At 41.9% G+C, this 26,342-nt stretch overlaps 1 protein-coding gene across 6 annotated transcripts in view; it reads right to left on the bottom strand.

Annotated features, from left to right (window-relative positions):
• Positions 1-26,342, bottom strand: part of MYO5A (myosin VA) — a 183,972-nt gene that overhangs the window by 102,116 nt on the left and 55,514 nt on the right. For all 6 annotated transcript variants that reach the window (XM_073653024.1, XM_073653025.1, XM_073653023.1 and 3 more), the window contains exons 2-4: positions 9,123-9,233; positions 2,354-2,525; positions 896-1,040 (exon numbers count right to left, since the gene is read on the bottom strand). In XM_073653024.1, the coding sequence (XP_073509125.1) occupies positions 896-1,040; positions 2,354-2,525; positions 9,123-9,233 (428 nt within the window). The remainder of the gene's footprint in view (positions 1-895; positions 1,041-2,353; positions 2,526-9,122; positions 9,234-26,342) is intronic.

Raw genomic sequence — 26,342 nt, 5'->3', positions numbered from 1 at the left:
TCATCATCGACATTATATAGCAGAGCTGTGGAGTCATGCAGTTGGTGCCTATTTTGGTGGAGTCGGAATCGGAGTCGGTATAAAATGGACCGACTCCAACTCCTAAAATACATTGGGTACAGTAGTTCAATGCAGTTTGCGGGGAATATTTATTTCATAATAATTTGGGAAAGTTATGAAATGTCCTATAAATGTCTGTCCTATTCCTGATCTAAGGGTCTAGACATTTAGCTGAGATGAATCTGTGCTACAGTAAATTTATCACTTAAACATGAGCCATGTATGAGGGAGTCGGAGTCGTGGAGTCGGTGTCGGAGGTTTGGCTTACCGAATTCACAGCCCTGTTATATCGTCCTAACTCTACAAGAACCCGGAGAGAAGAGAACGCATAAAATTTCTGCCAGCCTGCCCCCCCATCTCCCCAGATCCAGTATTTCAAGATGGAGGATGGTACCCAAATCCAAAGGTTTAATAATCCACCCCCACAGTTCCTGATAATCTGGTGCTGGAGCAAGTGTGACCCAGAAATAGTGAAATTCACACTTTTTTGTGATTAAGAGCAGCGATGAGGAAAACAAACACTTTATAGATGATGTTTTAGAATGACAGTGTGCGAGGGGGTCTTGGAAAATGATAACTTATATCGAAAAATGCCGGGGGCACAATCACAATCTAGCATCCCACATTCAAGAGAGACCAGAATCTGATGTCCCCAATAATTGCCAACCAATGCTAATGCACAGAACAACATGCTTTTGGAGTACAATGTGTACTATAAAACCCATGTGTGGTAATATTTTCGCAAATAAAAGAACAAGTAAAAAAAAAAAAAAAAATTTAAAAACACAATAATAATACTAAAATATTAAAGATTTTAAATGTCACTGAAACAAACCTGGCCATTTGCTTATATGCTTCTTCTGCCACTGCAAAAATATGAGGATCCATGTCCCCCATATTCTGCCCACTGTAGGCATTGATGATATCGGCTCCATAGATGGGCAACTGTTCATAAGGATTTATCGCTACAAGGACAATGCCTGAGGGGAAAAATAAATAACCAAAAGGAGAAAAATACACCATTATGGGTAAGACTTCTCAAATATAAATGACTTAATCTGTCATACGACTGTGCAATGAATGACAAAAATACATCAAAATGATGACACATAAGTAGTTCTGCCATCACCACAAATCTTGCAAAAATATACAGGAAAAAAAGTACACTAAAATGTCATATAATAAAAAATATGCTGACCATCCAATGTGTATGGGACCCGCTGACCATCCAATGTGTATGGGACCCGCTGACCATCCAATGTGTATGGGACCCGCTGACCATCCAATGTGTATGGGACCCGCTGACCATCCAATGTGTATGGGACCCGCTGACCATCCAATGTGTATGGGACCCGCTGACCATCCAATGTGTATGGGACCCGCTGACCATCCAATGTGTATGGGACCCGCTGACCATCCAATGTGTATGGGACCCGCTGACCATCCAATGTGTATGGGACCCGCTGACCATCCAATGTGTATGGGACCAGCTGACCATCCAATGTGTATGGGACCAGCTGACCATCCAATGTGTATGGGACCAGCTGACCATCCAATGTGTATGGGACCAGCTGACCATCCAATGTGTATGGGACCAGCTGACCATCCAATGTGTATGGGACCAGCTGACCATCCAATGTGTATGGGACCAGCTGACCATCCAATGTGTATGGGACCAGCTGACCATCCAATGTGTGTGGGGTTGTTCCAAACCTCTCCTGACAACAAATGTTCGGGAAAAGGATCAGACATGCTGCATTTCAATATACCCAATCGTTTTGTTCTTGAAAGATCAGCTGCCACCGGATGTGTCTGGCAGTGGCTTATTCTGCTCTCCCTATTGAGAACAATAAGTCGTCAGAAAACTGTAAATGTTAAGTGTATGGCCAATCTAGGACTCTGACCCAACATGGCTATGCATTATTTAGACCATCAAGTATCTAAATGTTCAGGCACACCGTACAGTAAAAATGACACTATAATATCTGCTTATTATCTGACCCACATAAGAATGTTCCTCGTTTTGTGGAGAATTTAAAACCAGTGGCTTCAAGAGGATTCAGGACATGGAAGCATCATCACACAACAAAGCTCTCATAAAGAGGTGACCAGGGCTTGTAAGAGCACAGCTAGACTTAGTCATCTCATCAACACATGCTTTTACATGGAAAGACATCACCAGAAGATGAGAGGGCACATATTATAGTCTATAGAGAACGCACCCACAACTTTCAATAAATAACAGAACATAAAGCTGAAACAATGAAGGAACAATGGTGCTGCGTGCACTCACCGCAATATGTGTAAATGAGTTTGGAGTCGATAAAGCGCACTTTGAGGTTGTGCAGGACGGCTGGTTCATGGAGATAACTCAGGGCAGTGAGGTCATTCTCCCCAACAAGGATATCAGGATTGCGCAATGGTGGCAGCTCCTTTGATTTGACATCTAGACGATATTCTAGATTCTATGAAACAAAATTAGAAACATTTTAATAAAAGTCTCTGAAAGGAGGACAGAGACCAGCAGGGAACAATGCAAGAAAGCATCAGGAGGGCGTGTAGGGGAAAGGAAAACAGTTATTAAATGTGGCCTATGTTTAGTGACAAATGCACAGATAAACCTGTACCAAAATCAGCACTATTTCCTGCAAATTCTGCAAGTTCTGATAAAAGTGCTTTGACTGTGCAATGAATCCTTTTGCTGTCTACCTAACCAGAAAAATCACATCGCCCCATGATAACACAGGGCTTACTACCTACACTTCCACCAAAAGCTCTCCAAAGGGCATCGGAAAGAGCGTATGCTAGTTATAAGCTCGGCATGTAGGATTACTGGGGAACTGAATGAAATCATATCAGCACTCATGTGTATGCACAACTACTAATACTCATATAGGGACTGGGTGGAAAATGTTTACAATAATTATTCATAGTACAAGCATTAGTTTGATAAAAAGTTAGAAATATAATTTATTTAAATTCAGATTACGACTAAGACCAAACATGTCTTCTGGTCTTACCCTGTTGATGAGATCCTGTATTTCAACATGAAAATGGACTAAATAAATATGTACACATTAAAGAAGCCACAGTCGTTACTTTTTGTATTGTGTTTATAATGTAATATGACAAAAAGCAGGAAAATATTTCTTATGATTTTGTTTTTTAACTTGCATTTTTTTTGTCCTTGTGGATGATGTTAGTGGTTTCACATAAACGGCTTTTATTGTAAAATGGTTGGGATGCTTTAGGAGTTTTTTTTGCTCCAAAATAAAGGGTTTGGAAATTCCATTTTAAACAATCTTTCATTTGACTGTGAATCTGGTCTATTACTTGATGCTGAGAAGTCAGGGAACTACCAAGAAATCAACAATTTCCCTGGCCGTTCTGAGCCACTTCCCATATAAATGTGGGAAATTACATTGATAAAAATTAGTACTAAAACGTACTGTGAAAACAACCTAAGTTCCTCTCCATAATGAGATGCCCATGTTCCGTGGCAACCAGTAGACAGGGTCTTTCCATGGTGCTCTAGGCCAGAACAACGAGATGATACCTGTCCACAGGCCGCCCCTATTTGTCGCTCTGTCTCTGTGTCTATATGATTAGTAACATACTTCTGCTTCGGGGCGGCCTGTCGGCAGGTCTTATCTTGCTGATCTGGCCTAGAGCACAAGGATAAGACCCTACAGTCCTGCCCTGGAGCACGGGCATCTCATTAAGGCTATATGCCCACGTAGCAGATTTGATGTAGAGCGTTTTTGCCGCTCTGGCAGAAAAAAACGCATGCAGATTTACAGGCGTTATTTCTGCCAGAGAGAAGCGTTTTTTCAGCATTTTCGCATGCGTTTTTTCAAGCACTTTTCCAAGCGATTTTGAGCATCACTTGGATAAGTGCTTGACAAGTTGATCACACAATATAAATCCATGCAACCGGCATGGATTTATAATGTGTGAACAACTTAGATGCTTTAAATGCAGAATCTATAGTATAAAAAAAAAAAAAAAACCTGTATATTCACCTCTCCGGCGGCCCCTGGTCTGCTCTCCGGTCTCCTCCGGTCTGCTCCCGGCTGCGTCTTCTCTCTTCAGCATCCCGCAGTGTACTGTCAGGACCTGCAGTGACGTCATTTAGTCAGCTGATGGTCACGCGACCATCATCTGACCGCCGACGTCAGCGGTCACGTGACCATCAGGTGACTAAATGACGTCACCGCAGGTCCTGACAGTACACTGCGGGACGCTGAAGAGAGAAGACGCGGCCGGGAGCAGACCGGGGGCCGCCAGAGAGGTAAATATACAGGTTGTTTGTTTTTAACTTTTTTATTTCTTTTTTTCACCGCGTGGTAGCCGGGATGAAGAGGAGTTGTAGTCTCCTCTTCATCCCGGGTACCACACGCACCGCGATTACACTGCAAATTTGCGGCTATTGAATTTAATTGAAACGCAGCAAATCCACATATACCTGCGGGTTTGTTGCGTTTCAATGTTCCTCATGGCCGCGAATTTGCAGCATAATCGTGGTAGAAATGGTCATGCTGCGTTTTGCAAAGCAATGCGAATTCGGCACGCATCATGTGCACAGCAGATCCGAATTCACATTGCTTTGCATGGCAGACTGTTTTACAAGCGTTTTCGCGGCCGTAAAAACGCCGCAAAAACGCTACATAGGCACATAGCCTAATTCAAAACTGCAAACACTGATTACACAAGAACCACAAGACTGATTTCTTCACCTCCGGTATCATATTAATCAGTGCAGCAGCCCCAACATGATAATGCCTGTAGTTTACTTAGCAAAATCCTGCTTACTGCTTTCCTTTAACTCTCCCATACTCTACCGATCTTCCTGTGTTCTCAGAGAGCCGCTGCCAGACATCTCTGGTGGCTTGTATCCTAGCGAACAAAAGGATTTGCAGCCTGGAATCAGATATGCCGGATGCTTCTCTCATCCAGTCATCATCTGCCATTCACATTAGACTGTGATAGGGTTGGCCATCATTAGTCTAATATGTATGAGCACCTTAAAAGAAAATCTGTCACCAGGTCAAAATTGGACAGTTTTAGATTTTACTCTTAGGCTATGTGCACACGATGCAGAAATGTTCTGGATTTTTTCCTGAGCGTTTCTGCATCTCCCTGGCAGAAAAAAACGCATGCGGATTGTACATGCGTTTTCCTGCCAGGGACATGCGGAAATGGAGCGTTATCACTGACATTTCCGCATGCGGATTGACAAGCGCTTTCCAAGCGATTAGCATCACTTGGAAAGTTCTTGTGACAACTAGGTCACACTATACCTGACCCGAGAGAGTGGTAAAAATAAAAAATAATGTCCCGCTCACTCCGTTCTCCCTTGCCGGCAACATTGAATTGAAAGACCTGCCGACGTCAGCGTCACGTGACCCGTCACATGACTCTGACGTCAGAGCAGGTCCTTTAACTCACTGCAAAGTGCCGGGAACCAAGCAGGAGCGGTGCGCGGGCCGCCAGAAGGTAAGTATACATTTATTTTTTATTTTATTCTTTTTTTACAGAATTTTTAATGGTACCTGGGTGTGGAGGAGACTCTCCTCTCCTCCACACCCGGGTACCATCCGCACATTACAACGCGTGGATTACGCATCTACATATACAGTGATGCGTAATACATGCGGTCTAATGCAAGTCAATGGCGGCGAAAACGCCGCGTTTCCGCAAAATTAATGGACATGATGCGGATTTTTGAGCGCAGCATAAACGCTGCGGAAAAATCCGCAGCATGGGCACAGCACATGCGGATTATCATTGGGGAATATTGCTGCCCTTCTACCATGCGTTTTTAATGAGTTTTTAATGCGTTTCCGCAGCTGCGGAAACGCATTAAAAACGCATCGTGTGCACACAGCCTTAATTTATTTCCAATGCTCCTTGGAGTAATCAGGTTTTTGTTGAATTTTTCAAATGAAGTGTTAAAGATATGGGCCTTTTTATTACGTGATAATTGTTATGTTTTTTACTACAGAGGCATGACTCTCATAGTTCTCTGGGGGGTCTCTTCAGGCTGCCATGTATTATTACTCTGTGAGCCACCCCCCCTCCTTTGTAATGACAAAAATTATTACTAAATAAAAACATCCATATCTCTGGAGCCTGTAAGGCAGCGCTAGTCATCATAATGGGGGATACTCGCTGCACCGGGTCAATTAAGGCACATAAGCAATATCCTTCCGATAATTCACAATGCAGTTTATTATTTCGTCATAAACCGCTAATCACACAGTCCATCTTAGTATACGCTGGCATGTTTACACCTATCACCTCCGGGAGCTTCTCAAGTGGCAGACAGGCATATTACACACATCACACTCGGGAGCCTTTCCAGCGACAGATACGTCCACTTGGCTCCCGTTATAGCCCTCGGCTAGGCAACAACATAAATGTCCATATAACGCAGCGTTTTTACCTTTAGCGGGTTTTGGCTGCTAAAGTCCGTTTATTCCGCCACCACTGTGGCTTTGCGGCTTTCCCAGGTGGGGGTCTCTAGCCGTCGTCCCCTCGTAGGCTACTGGTATGTCTTACACACTTGACATCCAGCCTGCGCCTTTCAGGGTTCTGCACCAAGCCGGCTCTCCCTCAAAGGCCACTGACATCCACGCACCGGATCCAGGCTCGGCCTTCCAGGCTGCCAGGCTTCACTCTCGGCCTCACTAGGCCTCACACGGTCGGTGTACCACACACACAGGAACAGGCCTTACGCCTCTCTCACCGAACACACCTGTCTCAGGACCTTGCTGATGTCACAGTCATGTGATCAGACAGACATTCTGTGCGCGCAGGACCTGTGCTATGTCACAGTCATGTGACCAGTCACCTGAGTGCATAGGTCCTGTGTGCTGTCCCAGTCATGTGTACCGACCTTTACTGTGCATACAGGACCTGTATGATGTCACAGTCATGTGACCAGTCAGCTGAGGGAAAGGTATATGGTCAGCCAAAAACACACACTGACCCATTTATAGTACTGCCAGCAAGCTGCTGCATTACAAGCCGTATGGAAAATGGAAATAGGATTCTGCAGGTCAATACGATTAAGCAGACACCAAACATAAGTGGTGAAAAAAAATTGTTGAAATTTGTAAAAAAAAAAATATATATTATTTTGCTCGGATCGCCATTTTTCGAGACCTGTAACTTTTAAAATTTTTGATCGATGGGGCTGTGCAAGGGCTTTTTTTTTTTTTTGCACACTGTCCAAAAGTTTTCATTGATACCATTTTGGTGTAAATAGGACGTAGTGATCACCTCTTATTGCATTTTTGCGGCAGACAAAAAAACAATTTCTTTCCCATTATGCCATTTACCGATCTGATTAATTTATTTTGTATTTTGATAGATTGGACTTTTTAAAATTTGTTTATTTTAAATGGGGGAAAAAAGAGGTGATTTGAACTTTATTTTTTATATTTATAAGAAACATTTTTTTTCACTTCCTTCAGCTTGTTAGCCCCCTTCGGGGACTTGAACCTGAGATCATCCAATCGCTTGTGCTGCACACAGCAGTGCTACAGTATTGCTGTGTACAGTGAAAACCTTGGCCTCCTATGAGATCTGGCTACAGGTTGGCTTCCACATGAGTAGGGTCATGACAACCATGGAGGTTTTCAGCAGATTCTTGGCTGTCACAGCAACCCATTGTCACGCTAGTGCTGCAAATAATCAGCGGCTGCTAATATTCTGCTCACTCACACTTCCCTTGAATGAAACTACCATGGTTTCAAAATGTCAAGAGTGTCGATTAGGTGGAACGGCACCGGTCCAGGAGGCAAGTATAATCTATTTTTCTCTCCAGTGGAGCCCTGTTTCATTTAAGAAGGGTTATCCAAGTAGTGGACAACCCCTCAATACTAACATCCTCCATAATCTGAACCTCCCATCTCTAGCTGTATCAGTTCTATGGAATTATCTACCCAGATAATCACATTCTCTAGACTAAATTTTGCCCATTTATCCATTTACTTTATCTAAGGGGTAAAATTTCTCCTTGCGGCGAGCGACATGTTAAGCATGTCACAGTGAGGAGACTTTTAAAGCATTGCGGATTTTAAAAGTTTCCTCACCGTGACATGCTTAACATGTCGCTCTCCACAAGGAGAAATATTACCCCTAGATACCGGTCTGACGCCTCTCATCCAGCCAAACCAGAACTCACACTTTGTACTGGCGAGAGGCAGTACCCCGAAACACAGTGTCTGCAAATTGAGTTTCCTGTTCTGGCTTATATCCCAAGTCACGTGATAAGGCTAATTAAAGGGTCACTATTGACTTTTAGGATTGCTACTTCCTGTAGGTGGCACAAGAGTTCTGGTCCTCTTCCTCTCTGAAGAGACAATAGGCATCCATTTACTTTAAAATTCTTCAGACCCTGATCTCCTTACACAACAGATACCCAGACCCTGACTGTTGGCTGCTCAGGTAGCTCCATGCTTACCACCTCATTTTAGAAAAGATGGCAGGACCATAAAGTACAAATATATTTCACCATTTGTGTTGCTCCCAATTCCTCGTAGATTGTAAGCTATTGAGCGCACAGTCTGTAATATCTGATTTTATCTGTGCTTGTTCCCCAATTTCTACAGCGCTGTGGAATATGTTGGCGCCATGTAAATAATGATTATTATATGCAGTCTACTAACATATTGTACAAAGTAACTGAACTAATGTATTTATGGGATTGAACAGAGAAAGAAAGATAAAGAGGAGAAACAGATGCTTTTATGAATAGGAGAATGGACTTATCTACATAGCAGAGACCAGAGAAAATAGCCACAAGGAAGTCCGAATCTAAAAGGACAGGCCATTAAAAGTAGGACAGCTGAAGGGTATGTCTTACGTACAGGCAGGATTCTATAAATCCCTAATGTTATATTAAGATAAAAAAAATCAGGACTGGAAGATTTGTACAAATGAGCACAATTTCCTAAAGCACGACAGACACTTCTCACACTAACAAAAAAGTAGGCATCCCATAATGCCCCCATCACATCCAGGCTGGCATCTCAGTCATCTGTGCTCAATCATACCTTGCCTTCCTCGAGCTGTAGCTGGAGAACGGTGTCGCCCGGCTTGTAATCTTTCTGAATCTCGGCCGATTTCCAAACTTCTTCTGGATCTGGGATCCATACCCTGGCATGCTGAAATAATAGAAAGATATAGGACTCAGTTATAAATATTCAGATTTTATTTTATTTTTTTTTAAATGTTAATGCCTTGGTCATGTCAATTAGAAGCTCTTAATGCTACGAAATCATTACAAATTATTAGAGTTATTCCACACATTGAAAGCCATCACCTATCTACTGATCCAGAGAACGGGCATTGTCCTCGGCTATCTAAGGCAGTCCCATGGAGGATGGATGGCGCAGAGGTGGCACGAAGAGCCAACGCTTCATTCAGATGGGACATCTCAGAGCCTCGTTTTCGGGATCGGTGGGAACCCCTGTGGTTACGTGAGAACTTGCAATGTTGGGAAATAACCCTTCAAGGAAGAACAATATTGGAATCTGAGAGTCCTCAGTGGTTGATACCTTTTAATGGCTAACTGAAAAGATGGTAAACATAGCAAGCTTTCGAGACAGCTCAGGTCTCTTCTTCAGGCTAATAAGGCATCTTTTCAGTTAGCCATTAAAAGGTATCAACCACTGAGGACTCTCAGATTCCAATATTGTTCTATCTACTGGCTAACACGGTATAAATATTCTTTACCCTATCAAAATGGAGGATACCAGAATGTACCGAATCTTTTTGGATTTAAAGACACTTCTGAAGAAACATGCACAACTGGACAGTGACATATTTTTCCTTTCCAAATGCAAGAAGGATAATCTGATTCCCAAAGGACTCTGGATTACAAATCCACTTCTGCATACCTATAACACTCATTATGCACGAAATCTTTGCCACAGGACCTCTGAGAGGCTAAGGAACCACCTTTTGCATGTCTTCCACAGCATCAAAAGTAACATCCAAGGGGAATTGGAAACACGGAGGAACACACTTACAGAAGCCATGGAACAGAATCTACAACATTATTACCATAAATTACAAACTCGTCTAATTCATAACAAGGAAAAGAAATTACATAGATTGCGCATCAATTCAGGACTCAATACAAACAAAACAAAGACAGCATTATTAGCCTGAAGAAGAGACCTGAGCTGTCTCGAAAGCTTGCTATTTTTACCATCTTTTCAGTTAGCCATTAAAAGGTATCAACCACTGAGGACTCTCAGATTCCAATATTGTTCTATCTACTGGCTAACACGGTATAAATATTCTTTACCCCTTCAAGGAAAACACTTTTTATTTCATCTTATTTTAAATTCTATGGCACAACACCAAAAAAAACGCAGCAGGGAATCGGCTGACAAGGCGTCCTGGCTGATCGATGCATAAGAAGCTGCAGAGCTGATCATTCTTGGATTGATGATAACACAAAGCTTTGCTTCCAGCACCCAATACAAAAGTAACCGTAACCATACAAACACAACGCATCTCAAGAAACATGAATATCTTGATTTTTTTTTTTCTTAAATGTTACACCTTGATGCAAAATTGCATGCAGGTGTCCAAGACTGTATACTGGGTAGCGCATGAACTTAGGTGAAGCGACAATAGCATTCCCGATTATCGGCTGATATAAACATGCCATTGATTACAAGACAAATGAGCAAAATATTTTTTCGTTGGGTGATCGGATAGCTTATTCCGTCATAGACAGCACATAGCCTTGTGTAAACAGGGGATGTGATACTGGTAACATTATGCTGCATGGGGATAGACAGATTGTATTAACGATCATTGTGTTAATTATTAGTATTTTGCCAATCAATATAAACTGTCCAGTAAACAAATGCTGATCAGCATTTACTGTATATAGATCATAGAATGTTAGAGTTGGAAGGGACCTCCAGGATCAGTGTGTCCAATGCAGGAGTCACTAAACCTGCACAATGCTCAACCAACTGCACTAAACCACAATGCTCAATGCAGGATTCACTAAACCATCTCAGAGAGATGTCTGTCCAGCCTCTGCTTGAAGACTTCCATTGAAGGAGAACTCACCACCTCTCGTGGCAGCCTGTTCCACTCATTGATCACCCTCACTGACAAAGTTTTTTTCTAATGTCTAATCTGTATCTTCTCCCTTTCAGTTTCATCGCATTGCTTCTCGATGATCGGCACTTGTTAATGGACTGAAATCAGCCTGTCTAAATCTGCCTTTAACCATGTACGGGGAATTATTGCACAGCAATCAGGCTGTGTTGTAGGTGGTCCAGGCAGTAACAGCTGCAAGGAGTGGTCCAAACCGCAGACCAAACTGTCTGCAATGATTTGATTACTTCTCTTTTTTATCCTGCAATCTCCTTGAAATTCAAACGAATAATAAAACTACATCACAATTACTTTTAGAATTAAAAATGCTGAGTTTTCAAAAACTTTCAGAACATGGCCCCAAAGGCTGATCACATAGACCTTAACTGCGGATTCAGTATTTATTTGACGTTCTATGTCTGTATGCAGCTGAAAACATGTCGCATAAAAAACTATATATTAAAAAAATAAAAGAGAGATATATACTACTTTGGTCCAAATTGCAAACCAAACTAGAAACATTTTAATTAATGGGTCTGTATTTTAAATAAACAGCACACACAAGCCATCCATGTTTCATTTTTACATAGTCCATTTAAAATAAGGCCTAATGCACGGCCGTACACCCCAGAGCACGGCAAAGACTATAAAGACACACAACAGCACAAAGTAAAAATCAAACTATACATGTATATTAACATTTACTGACAGTATAGCCAGTGTTCAATTAATAGGAATCTAAATTTATACATGAGACATAGTAAATTCATTATGGGCCATTTATTGAATGTAAAATAATTGTTTAGCTTTCTTAAAAGATAGTAAAACATGAGAAAGGGACCTTATACACAGGCTGACATCAGACGAACAATCATACCTTATAAAAGTGAAATACCTGGACCAGTAATACAGGCACTAAACACAACATTATAACTCAACCATCATCTTGCTGCACAAACCCCTCACATTTATACAGTGCTCTACACTGAGAACTACTAAGAGTTTCTGTCTAAGGCAGGGTTCATGTCACACTTGAATCTACATTAGGTGGCTTCGTGGGGTCTCAGATCCGAAACCCCAGCAAAACGGGTGAAATGCTATGTGAACATTTATGGTGGACGTTTGGCAGTGGCGGTCTAGCAGTGATACCGGCAGAGGTATTTACCACTGTGGACACCATTGCGCACAAGGGGCTTTGGAGCTGAATGCTATTTTTATTTATTATAGCACCATTTATTCCATGGCGCTTTACATGTGAAAAAGCGTGTACATAGCAAACAACAAGTACAATAATCTTGAGCAAAAAACAAGTCATCGACTGGTACCGGAGGAGAGAGGACCCTCCCTGCAAGGGCTACAAGGGATGGGTGAGGATACAGTAGGTGATGGCAGAGCTGGCCATGCAGCAGTATGGTGGAGCGAGGGTTACTGTAGGTTGTAGGCTTGTCAGCAGAGGTGGGCCTTCAGGTTCCTTTTTGAAGGTTTTGAAGGAAGAGTAGGTTGGATGCACAGGAGAAATCTTGTATGGGGTTGTGGGAAGAGGAGATAAGAGGGGAGTAGAGAAGGAGATCTTGTGAGGATTGGAGGTAGCGTGCAGGTAAGTACCGGGAGACTAGGTCACAGATGTATGGAAGAGACCATGTAGGCCATGGTTAGGGATTTGAACTGGAGTCTCTGGGCAATGAGGAGCCAGTGAAGGGATTGACAGCGAGGAGAGGCCGGGGAATAGCGGGCGGATAAGTGGATTAGTCGGGCAGCAGAGTTTAGGATAGATTGGAGGGGTGCAAGAGTGTTAGAGGGGAGACCAAAAAGCAGGAGGTTGCAGTAGTCGAGCTGGGAGATGATGAGGGCGTGCACTAGTGTTTTTGCAGGTTCCTGGTTGAGGAATGTGCGGATCCGGGAGATATTTTTGAGTAGGAGTCGGCAGGAAGTAAAAAGGGCTTGGATATGTGGTTTGAAGGAGAGATTAGAATCCAGGGTTACCCCGAGGCAGCGAGCTTGCGGGGCTGGGGAGAGTGGGCAGCCACTGACTTTGATGGATAGGTCAGTTAGGGGAAAGATGATGAATTCTGTGTTGTCCATGTTAAGTTTTAGAAATCTAGCAGAGAACAAAGATGAAATAGCGGACGGACATTGTGGGATTCCGGTTAGTAAGGAGGTGATGTCAGGTCCAGAGAGGTAGATCTGTGTGTCATCAGCATAGAGGTGATACTGAAAGCTGTGGGACTCTATGAGGTGTCCCAGGCAGAAGGTGTAAATGGAGAAAAGCAGGGGTCTTAGAACTGAAACTTGGGGGACACTGACAGATAGGGGACGAGATGAGGAGGTGGTGTGTGAGGGGGAGACACTGAATGTCCGGTCTGTTAGGTATTAGGAGATTCAAGATAGGGCCAAGTCTGTGATGCCAACGTTCATATTTCTGCCTTTGCATTGTAAGGTCAAACTCGCATCTACATAAGCAGCATAAATTGGACCTCAATCCCTCAGCTTCAGACAAATATTTCTTAAATCTCATACGGATCAATTGCAGTAGTTTTCTGCAAACGAATAAACTTAGGAACTTAGTGTGAACTTAGCCTATATGTCCAAACAACAGGATCTGACAGAGCCCCCCCCCTCCCCCAACTAATCCATTCAGTGTAATGGAGCAGGTGGAGACCCTTTGGACTCCATTATGGTTGTGTGCCTCTTTTAAGAGGATACAAAAGCATTGTTTAACAACATGCTTCTATCGGAATCTCATTTTTGGGGGTTATAGATTAACTAGAAACTAACTCAGTGCTTAGAGTAGATCACAGAATAAATGTGAACGATGCCTAACTTGTACAGAACAAGGCAACTAATTGCATCTTATATTTTAAGAGGAGAAAACCAGCCTGTAGATGTAAATGTGTCTGCTGAGCTCAGCTACAACACACAGTTATAGAGATGAAACGCTCAATTCTCAGGAATATTTGTCACAAGACAGAACTGTCACAACTTGCTGATTTGCCATGATATTCACAGTTGGGTAGATCACAATCTTATCATGAGTGATAGAAATACAGTATGCAATGTGAGAAAACTACATCGTAACTACCAAAGCGTTTGCTGGGACCAAAAATGATAATGGCCGGTGTTCATTTTTTTATTACTAATACCAGATCTGAAAACAATCATAACATTCATTTTTCTAATCTGTTTTTTATCATCTGATAGTAGAATTTTTTCATTTATATTTTTCACATGATTTTTTTTCTTTTTTACCCTTTAAGCCATATTCCCACATGTGACAGTGCTACGATACACAATAGCAATCTACTATCAATGTGGCTTTTTTTTTTATACATTTCCCCGCTTATGTGTTTTTGGTGCAGATTTGATGCAGCAGTTTAGTGCTGGAATTCTGCATGTGCAAACGAAAACATTTTTACATGATTTTTGTTTGCAGGCTCCCCATAGAGATCTATGGGGATAAAAAAGCACCAACAAAAAGCAACAGTTCAACAGAGTCTTTAAAGGGAATCTGTGAGCAGGTTAATGTTATGTAATCTGACAGCTGCACTGAGCACAGAGCCTGGATCCAGCTATGTATCACGGTTTCAATAAAATCAGTGTTTTATCAGCAGGAAATCATCAGAAGACTAGGTGTCTCGTGCTTCCTCGTCAGCAGCTTCCTGTCAATATGCAATGTACACAGAAAGCTGTCAATCAGTGGTGTGGGCAGGGTTATACAGAGCTCAGCATTCAGAGTTCTGCTAGATCTGCAACAGAGAAAACGGTGATTCTATCACAACTGCTGTATCCAGCCAGTGAACTCAGTGATACATTGCTGGAATCAGACTCTGTCCCTACATCACACTGCTGTAATATTACATACCAATACCTGCTGACAGATTCCCTTTCATCACACAGTGGGCAGGCGTTTTCATGTAACCCCATCACTTTTCTTGAACTGTAAAAAGCAGCAGTGTAAAATTCACTACGGGAAAAACGCAGCATTTAACCTACATGTAGGAATATGGCCAACCAACAAAATCCTACTGGATTAATAGATTTATACAAGTGACACCTTACAGCACTAGAGCCATTAGAAAATGACATTGTGGTCCTCTGAGGTCTCCACAGCCATACTGTGTACACTGTGACATGGAAACTGGAGACGAAGGGCCTGAATTATATATTTTTAATGATGAAACATTTACTGTATTTGTAAACCTGAAAGTTATGCAAGCCTGGAATTCTGTTTTTTAATTTTTTCCCAAACTAAAAGCAATGTTACCAAGAGCCAGGAGAAGAGGAGCTCTTGTGTAAAGTTCACAATGCCCTCCTACTAGTGTTTTCCGCTCCATCCTCTATGATCACAGATGTGAGAAGCAGGACCAGGAGGGATAGATGAACAGTGCCGCCATTCAGCCAAAGACAAAGATCACTTCTGCCTTGTGTCACCATGTCCCTGATAGGAAGCGATATTGCATATTACACCCTTTGCATCTTGGTCACCGGGGGGAAGTAGCAGTAAAGTTTACAGGAATACATGAAATAATGTCTAGCCTCTCAATATTAGCACCCAGAACTAATGTGTGCATGATCAGATGACATTGGAAGAAGTGATGAAATCATCTCACCGACCCCCAGGCTGTGGCTAAATCATCACAGGCTGCGAAATCTCACAAGTGTCCAGGAAACACTTAGCCCACAAGACATTGTGTCTGATATCTTGTATCACAATACGCAGAAACAACCACTGATCGGAAGTCAATGGAAACTACTGAGAATACCGTGTAGTGCAGTTTATACCAGATACCGGCACTGTAATAAATTTAAAGGTACACTAAGCTTGAAGTATATCCCTAATCCCACTGAACAGCGGCTATAGTCTGTTCACAAACATGTCTGTCTCTACGATCACTACTTTATCTTACAGATCTGGTCACTAATATATGGACATTTTACGGATGATATTTGAAACAACTGTGGAGACTTCCAGCAGGTAGATAAGTACTTTGTGGTACTCCACCACTCCTTGTTCTTGGCAGACGGTGGTTTTTTTTTAGCATTTTTAGGACATCTTTAATACTAGAGATTTAATAATTTTTTTTAAACTTTATTCAACAAATGAAGAAACTGCTAGCGGTTTTTCAAGCAGATGCTCCAGATTCAGTAAAAAGGTGTGCGCCTTATAATGAATAAGAAGCCTCTGACTCCACCATGCCCCCTCACCAAGACCAGTGTTGTCCATACAGAACTTGATCAGTTGGGGCCACTGTCTGCACAACTTATTTTGTCTGGCCAAAAAAAAGGAATAGCAATTGGATCCATTTCTTTAACGCTAACATCTATGGGAAAACAGATCCTAATGGGTGGTCAGCTGCTGTCATCCGTTAATAAATCTGTTTTTTAAGCAGTGCACATGCCGAGGACACCTCTAGTGAAAATGGAACAATAACAGATGCAAAATGGAAACCAAAGTGTGCATCCATTACCTGGAAGTTTAAGCACTGCGAGTGTGCACAAAGCGAGTTGTATTCAGAGACACCACTTGTAGAAACGGATTTGTTACAAACAATATTGAATGCAAAGCTGTACATCAATTTTTGCTCTGTTTGGAATGGATCCAGTTTTTTTTTTTTAATCTGTTACAAACTGATGAATATTGAACATGTGAAAAGAGATTTAAAAACACCCATCCCATAGTGTTCGTTTTGTGTGCAATCTGCAAAAATAACTAACATGCTCATATTTCTCTATGATTTTTTTTTTTTTTGCAGCATGGTCTGATATGCATGTAGATTTTTTTTCAGGAGCAGGTGAATGCAGTATAAAATAATAAATGAATAAGTAGGTGCAAGTACAATAAGGCTGAAATACAAACATATGCACAAACACAGCAACAGCACTCTGCAAACAGTATGTACATGAATTCCACTATTGCTACACACAAATGTGAGGGGTTTTTTTGCACATATTTGATCAAAGTAAGTGAGCTCATCTACCAAATTACCCCTTTTCAGATAGAAACCTATACTAAAGGCTACCTCTCGGTCACGTTTTTACATATGTAGCAATAGCGGAATTCATGTAAGCAAGGTTTGCAGAGTGCTGTTACATAGTGTTCGTATGAACGGGTTGACCAGTACTGAATGCAGAGCGGATTTGATAAGGATGGGGCCATATGCAGTACACAGCAACAAAATCACATTCACGCATGTTCAGAATTGCACTGAAACCAAAGGGTAGCCACCAGCTTTGTGTGCAATATTTTAATTGTATAGTTTAAAAGGACAGCAGGAAACTCCCTATAATGACCCTGCATTGGATTACAAGAAAGGTTTCAGGTAGAGGAATATGTCATTGTCCTACGGTTTTTCCTCCCTGAGGGAATTCATCTTTTACCTTCTTACAGGTAACATCACAGGCACCACTCGATATTATAAAAGCAAAAAAAAAACTAATGAAATAGCTTCTAATTGTGGCAAAAGCTTAAAATCTCCTTCCATCACATTCAAGGCATATATTGAAATCTCCCAACTTATGTAGCGAGCATATAACCAATATAAACGTAACTGCACAAAAGCTCTCATCATCCACAGATTTCCATTGTATACTGTACAGTATGCATGGTTATTGGAGACCCCTTGACGACACAATGCAAGAGCTAAGTGTATGATGCGTAAGTAACAATGTGCTGTAAATACATGAGGCAAAAAACCTACGGGCGCAGGAGCTGTGCCTGGACCAATCCCACAGTGTGTCCATGTTTTACAGATGTTTTACAATGGTGTGCATTGGATCATAAGCCATTCCAAGCCTTCTCCATACTTTCTTCTTCCTATCATTCTGGCACAGGGTGATCTTCCTTTCATCTGTCCAAAGAATGCTTTTCCAGACCTGGGCTGGCTTGTTTAGATGTTTTCGGTAATTTCTGGTGTTCTTCACTTGGGTTGATGTTTTCTTCTCCATGGAAAGGACTCTGTGACCATCCACTACTGTTGTCTTCTGTGGATGTCCAGGACTTTTTGAGTTCCCAAGCTCACAAGTGTGCTTTTGTTTGCAGAATGTTCCAAACTGTTGACTTGGCCACTCTTAACATTTATGCAATCTCTCTGATGGACTTCATTTTTTTCAGCCTAATTATGGTCTATTTCGCTTCCATTGAAAGCTCTTTTGACATCATGTTGTGGGTTCACAGGAACAGCTTCCAAGTGCAAATGCCACACCACAATCAGCTCTAGACCTTTTACCTGCTTAACTGATGATTGATTTCTGAAGGAATAGCCTACGCAGTCCATTAAAGAGCTTTTGAGATAAATGTCCAATTTATTTTGGTCGCTTGAAAAAGAGGCATCTACATATTAAAGAGCTGGAATTCCTAAACTATTAGGATTCGGATGTGACTACCCTCAAATTAAGGCCACTGCCCCACTATTAGTATTTGGTCAGTATTTTTTTTCAGGAGTGGGAGCCAAAACCAGGTGAGGCACAATCAGAGAAAAGGTATAATAGACACAAGTCACCAATTCTGCATTTATCACCCACTCCTGGTTTTGGCTCCCACTCCTGAGAAAAAATACTGACCGAATACTGACCAAATACTGATAGTGGGGCAGTGGCCTAAAGCTGAGAGTCTGCACTTTAAGCCCATATTGCAAATGTTGACAATTGTGTAATGCTGCGGATCATTCTGTAAAATTAGAAACATTTAGGCTGTGTGCCCACGATGCGTTTTTTAAGCGTTTCCGCAGCGGCAAAAACGCTGCAGAAACGCATAAAAAATGCTTGGTAGAAGGCCTGCCATGTTCCCCAATGATAATCCGCATGTGCTGTGCACATGCTGCGGAAATTTCCGCTTCGGATTATCATTGCAGAAAAAAAAGCAGCACTAATAATTATTTCGCGGAAGAGCTGCGTTTTCGCCGCCATTGACTTGCATTGGAACGCATGGATTCCACATCACTGTATATGTAGATGCGCATTCCATGCGTTTCAATGTGCGGATGGTACCCAGGTGTGGAGGAGAGGAGACTCTCCTCCGGACCCGGGTATCATAGAACCTGTGAAAAAAAGAATAAAATAAAAAATAAATGTTATATTTACCTTCTGACGGCCCCCGCTGCGCTCGTCCTCCCATGCCGGCAGATCGCTGTGGACTGAAGGACCTGCGCTGATGTCATAGTCATGTGACGGGTCAGGCGATGCTGACGTCGGCAGGTCCTTCACTGTACCGCGATCTGCCGGCAGCCAGGAAGGAGCGAAGCAAGACTCCGGGGGCCATCGGAAGGTAAGTATATATTTATTTTTTATTTTTAACCACTCTCTCGGGTCACACTATATAAATCCATGCCGTTTGCATGGATTTATATAGTGTGACCAAGTCGACAAGCACTTTCCAAGTGATGCTAAAATCGCTTGGAAAGCGCTTGTCAACCCGCATGCGGAAATGCATGTGAAGAACGCTTCACATCCGCATGTCCCTGGCAGGAAAAACGCATGTACAATCCGCATGCGTTTTTTCTGCCAGGGGAGATGCAGAAACGCTCAAGAAAAATCCGGAGCATTTCTGCATCGTGGGCACATAGCCTTACTATTTAATCTGCAATTAATAAGTGAGAACACTCTGCAGCAAGTTCTGGACTTTTTTTAATCCTGGGGGTTGGGATTCAATCAGTGCATCTATGAAATAAAATTTCCAATCTACAACTACATCTTCTCTTTACTGTAAAATCAAGTAATATAAATCACCATGGAGACTGGACTCCCTGCTTGGCCTAGTAAGTCTGACAGATGTTCTAAGTCTGCTGATCAACAGGCTGAAGTGTGAACCTAGAATAGCAGATAATTATATTGGCGTTGCTCCTGACAGCTATTGTTTGCACAAAGGAACTGACAGAACAGGACCAGAGAAAAGATCAATCCGCTCATTAATAGTTAATCTAGAACATGATTATCATTTTATAACATATAGTCACATGTTTATTTTAGATTTTTCCTCACAGGAATCACTTGTGTATTTGGCATCTTCTTGAAATATGAAGGTTATTTTACTATCAATAAGCAGAACGTAGACATATGCCCACAGCCATATCACAGCTCTATTTGTATGGAGCTATTATAGAGGCACTCACTGGTATATTGTGTGCAATGGGCCTTTACTGTACATCTGATTTATTCAGACAATCACCACCACTACCACAAAAATAAAATAATAATAATTATAGTTTTGTTTTTTTTAATTATTGGGGAGAAGGTGTGTGCCTGTACAGATCACCATGGATCTCTGCGTACCCCTGACTGTTATCACCCAATATCAGACACTTATTAAAACTAACAAATATACGTACAGGGGAGGTAAGTGAGCCACCGGAAGAGCATTATAAATAAATTATATATATCTATCTGTATCTCTATCATATCTCTTCTGGTTCACTTACCTCCCCTGTGTGCATATATGTATATAAACAGTATATATACACTGTAGGAAAGCCAGGTAGGCTAGAATTAAATCCTAGCACTACAGGTCCGATTAGGTGCACCTGGATAGCTATGACTAGAACCAGGACATGTGTTCATTAGTCAGTCAGCTGGGGGAAGCTGACCAGAGTGGATTGTGTTGGAGCTAGAGAGACAAGATAAAGTCTCTCTGAGAAGAGCCTGCACAGTCTGTGTGCACAAAACTGCAAATATCACTAGTTGCTATGGACAATAGCTGTTATGAGCGGAGACTAGCTCAGCCATGTCTCAGTAGCCAGGGTTTGTATTGTTTAGTTAGTGGCTGACTAAGGCTATGTATTTTATGCTTATGGTTTTCTTTGCGGCACTGTGCAACCTGTGAAAATAAACCTTTTTCCATTTTTTATATAAAAACCCTGTAGCCTTCAAGGGGCTACCCAAGAGTATGATCCCCTACAATATATACATATGCACAGACATGGCCGAAAGTGTTGGCACCCTTGAAATTGGAAATTGTTCCAGAACATGAAGTATTTGTCCCAGAAAAATATTGCAATTACACTTGTTTTGTTATATACATGTTTATTTCCTTTGTGTCTATTGGAATAACACAAAAAAGGGGGGGAGGCAAATTGGACATAAAGGCACACAAAAACCCCAAAATTGGCCAGAATAAATTGTTGGCAGCTTTCCAAAATTGTTAGGAAACAACTTTGTTTCAAGCATGTGAGGTTTATTCAAACTCACCTGTGGCAAGTAACAGGCGTGGGCAACCTGAAAATCAGACCTGAAACCAGAAAAAACAGGGAGAAGTTGACTCAATCTTTACATTGTGTGTCTGTGTGTGCCACACTAAGCATGGAGTACAGATGAGGAGACGAGAACTGTATGAGGACTTGAGAACCAAATTGGTGAAAAATATTAACAATCTCAAGGTTACAAGTCCATTTTCAGGGATCTTGATGTTCTCATGTCCATGGTGCGCAACATAATCAAGAAGTTTACAACCCATGGAACGGTAGTTAATCTCCCTGGATGTGGACGGCAGAGAAAAATTGATGAAAGGTTGCAATGCAGGATAGGCCGGATAGTGGCTAAGCTGCCCCAATCAAGTTCCAAAGAAATTCAAGCGGTCTTGCAGGCTCAGTGTGCATCAGGGTCAGCGCAATCTACCCGTCAACATTTGAATCAAATGAAATGCAATGGCAGGAGACCCAGGAGGACCCAACTGCTGACACAAAGACATACAAAAGCTAGATTGCAGTTTGCCAAACTGTAAGTGAATACGCCAAAATTCTTATGGGAAAGCGTCTTGTGGACAGATGAGACCAAGATACAGCTTTTTGGTAAAGCACATCATTCTACTGTTTTCCCAAAACGGAAAGAGGACTACAAAGAAAAGAATATCGTACCTACAGTCAAGTATGGTGGAAGTTCAAAGATGTTTTGGGGTTGATTTGCTGCCTCTGGTACTGGATGCCTTGACTGTGTGCAAGGCATCATGAAATCTGAAGATTACCAAAGGATTTTAGGTCGCAATTTAGTGTCCAGTGTAAGAAAGCTGGGTTTGAGTCATAGGTCATGGGTCTTCCAGTAGGACAATGACCTCAAAAAAACTTCAAGAAGCACACAGAAATGGATGGAAACAAAAGGGCTGGAGAGTTCGTAAAAGGCCGTCAACGAGTCCGAATCCCATTGAAGACCTGTGGAAAGATCTTAAAACTTCTGTTGGGAGAAGGCATCCTTCAAATATGAGAGACCTGGAGCAGTTTGCAAAAGAAGAGTGGTCCAAAACTCCAGTTCAGAGGTGTAAGCAGCTTGTTGATGGCTACAGGAAGCGACTGACATCAGTTATTTATTCCAAAGGGTGTGCAACAAAATATTAAGTTGAGGTTCCAACAATTTTGTCCTGCCCATTTTTGGGGTTTTGTGTGAAATTATGTCCAATTTGCATTTTTTTTCTCTGTTTTAATTGTGTTGTTCCAATAAACATAAAATGAAATAAACATGTGTGTAACCAAACATGGAATTGCCATAATTTTCTGGGAGAAATACTTCATTTTCTGGAACAATTTCAAGGGTGCCAACACTTTCAGCCATGACTGTACATATACACATACACACACAGTGTGACTTCTACACATCCATTTTTTATAACAGTAGCACACTACATGTAACTATGTACCCTTTATCCTACCCCTATTATTATTCCACTGTGCAATTACCAAAGAACGGGTTGTGGGATTGTGATAACGTATGTTATCATCAAGTAGTGTTTTATAGCTTCGATGACAATTTTCACTTTACGAAGTGGCTCTACAAATATAGAAGGGCATTAGATTATCCTTTTCCTTTTGCCAAAGAAAGGCTAAAGACTTTTGTGGAAACTATTTGCCCTTTTTTAAGATTGGAGGAAAGGGGAGGTGCGTCTTATAGTCCGGATGTACCTTATAGTGTGGCTGTAGGGGAGGGGAGCGGGTCACAGGAGGCAGGAGCCAGTGGCTGGGCAATCACGTGTGCTCATTATTAAAGAGAATGATTATTCACTGCTCCACACATCCATAGTCCTGCCCACCTCTATGCACTGAAGCGGGACTATGGGAGTGGAGCGCAGTGAATATTCATTCTCTTTAACAGCGGGCACACGTGATCGCCCAGCTGCTGCAGGAGCCGGCGGCTGCGGCTAACAGTGTGCCCGCTAATGAAGAGAATGAATATTCCCTGCTCCACACGTCCGTAGTCCCCGGCATGGGGAACAGTGAATATTCTGGCAGCTGACCTTGGCATGTGGGGTTGCATGGCAGTGATGACATGCTCTGCTTACACGCTGAAATCAGCTGCTGGCATCAGAATAGGACGCAGCGCTGTGAGGGAGCGAATGGAAGGGGAGTATTATTTTTTTACGTGTGCGGCGTGATGGAGGGGCCATATATACAAAAGATGGAGTGCCATGTGTACCAGGATGGGGATGGGATGGAGTGCCATGTGTACCAGGATGGGGATGGGATGGAGTGCCATGTATACCAGGATGGGGATGGGATGGAGGCAATGAATACCTGGATTGGGGGCCATGTATACCTGGATTGGGTCCCATATATACCAGGATGGGGGATATTAGTACAGAATAGAGGGACATTACTACTATAACAGTGTCAGCAGCAAACATCCCGTATAGCAGTATGTCATGACCACATTTGTTGCTTCAATATTTTTTTTCTATTTTCCTCCTCAAAAACCTAGGTGTGTTTTATAGTCCGAAAAATATGGTATGTATATATACATACATACATACACACTACCGTTTAAAACTTTGGGGTCATTTAGAAATCTTTTTTTTTTTTTTTTAAAAGAAAAGCACTTTTTTTTTCAATGAAGCTAACGCTAAATAAATCAGAAATACACTCTATACATTGTTAATGTGGTAAATAACTATTCTTGCTGTAAACGTCTTGTTTTTATTGCAATATCTACATAGGTGTATAGAGGTCCATTTCCAACAACCACCACTCCAGTGTTTTAATGGTAAATTGTGTTTGCTAATTGTGTAAGAAGGCTAATGGAGGTTTATAAAACCCTTGCACAAGTATGTTAGCCCAGCTGAAAACAGTTTGGCTGATTTGAGAAGCTATAAAATTGACCTTCCTTTGTGCTCGTTGAGAATCTGGAGCATTACATTTGTTTGTTCTGTGAAACTCTCAAAATGGCCAGAAAAAGAGAACTTTTATGTGAAACTCGACAGTCTATTCTTGTTCTTAGAAATGAAGGCTATTCAATGCGAGAAATTGCCAAGAAACTGAAGATTTCCTACAACGGTGTGTACTATTCCCTTCAGAGGAGAGCACAAACAGACTCTAACCAGAGTAGAAAGAAGTGGGAGGCCCCGCTGCACAACTGAGCAACAAGACAAGGATATTAGAGTCTCTAGTTGGAGAAATCGACGCCTCGCAGCTCCTCAACTGGCAGCTTCATTAAATAGTATACGCAAAACGCCAGTGTCAACGTCTACAGTGAAGAGGCGACTCCGGGATGCTGGCCTTCAGGGCAAAGTGGCAAAGAAAAAGCCATATGTGAGACTGGCTAATAAAAGGAAAAGATTAATATGGGCAAAAGAACACAGACATTGGACAGAGGAAGATTGGAAAAAAGTTTTATGGACCAACGAAATCAAAGTTTGAGGTGTTTGGATCACACAGAAGAACATTTGTAAGACGTAGAACAACTGAAAAGATGCTGGAAGAGTGCCTGACGCCATCTGTCAAGCATGATGGCGGTAATGTGATGGTCTGGGGTTGCTTTGGTGCTGGTAAAGTGGGAGATTTGTACAAGGTAAATGGGATTTTGAATAAGGAAGGCTATCACTCCATTTTGCAACGCCATGCCATACCCTGTGGACAGCGCTTGATTGGAGCCAGTTTCATCCTACAACAGGACAATGACCCAAAGCACACCTCCAAATTATGCATGAACTATTCAGGGAAGAAGCAGGCAGCTGGTATTCTATCTGTAATGGAGTGACCAGCGCAGTCACCAGATCTCAACCCCATTGAGCTGTTGTGGGAGCAGCTTGACCGTATGGTACTCAAAAAGTGCCCATCAAGCCAATCCAACTTGTGGGAGGGGCTTCAGGAAGCATGGGGTGAAATTTCTCAAGATTACCTCAGCAAATTAACAGCTAGAATGCCAGAGGTCTGCAATGCTGTAACTGCTGCAAAGGAAGCATTTTTTGACGAAAGTAAAGTTTGAAGGAGAAAATGATTCTAATAAAAATCATTATTTCTAACCTTGTCAATGTCTGGACTATATTTTCTAATCATTTTGCAACTCCTTTGATAAATAAAAGTATGAGTTTTCATGGAAAACACAAAATTGTCTGGGTGACCCCAAACTTTTGAACGGTAGTGTATATAAATACACACACACACACACACACACACACACAAAACACAAACACATATCTACATACAACGAGTGAAATAAAAAATTGGTGACTTGTTCAATACTTAAGTAAATATATCTCTAAAGGGGCTATTGATATGGAATTCTCACCAGATGTTGGTAACAAACCATCCATTCCACACAGGCAAAGAAATCAAACCATAGATGTCCATAAATTAGGTTATGTGTAATAATTAGTGTTGAGCGAGCACTAAAATGCTCGGGTGCTCGAAGCTCGGGCCGAGCTCACAGTGATACTCAGGTGCTCGACCCGAGCAACGAGCCCAATGTTAGTCTATGGGAGACCCGAGCATTTTTGCGGCGGCACCCCCGGCAGTCTGTAGAAAGCCTAGAAAGTGCCCAAAACGATAGTGACAGTGCTCAAAAGACATGGGGACAGCATGGGCATCGCCCCAGGAAGCATTTCTGACCCCCAGGTCACTGCTGTCAACAACATGGTCAGAGGTATTAAGCCACTTTTACGGGCTCACAATAAAACGTTCAAAAACGAAACACGGTTTTCCTGTAAAATATGTTAAAGAACTTCCTTTCCAGGGTAAAGACTTGTGTATAAGGTAAAATAAATAACCAAAAACAAAAATACTCCTCTACACCTTGGGCTATGTTCACAAGTAGCATTTTTTATGCGTTTTTGCACTTTTGTATTGCTTTCAACCGTGATAAATGCATTCACCGGGAAATGTCATTTTAACATTTTACAACCTTATCTGGCTATGTGCTGTGTGACACATGCACACAGTGCTGAAAAGACATGGGAACAGCAT

Source organism: Phyllobates terribilis, unplaced genomic scaffold (genome assembly GCF_046119375.1).
Source record: "Phyllobates terribilis strain yellow unplaced genomic scaffold, ASM4611937v1 Scaffold_11__3_contigs__length_659146591, whole genome shotgun sequence".
NCBI lineage: Eukaryota > Metazoa > Chordata > Amphibia > Anura > Dendrobatidae > Phyllobates > Phyllobates terribilis.
The sequence above is the reverse complement of the archived record's forward strand: the minus strand, read 5'-3'. Positions and strand labels throughout refer to the sequence as shown.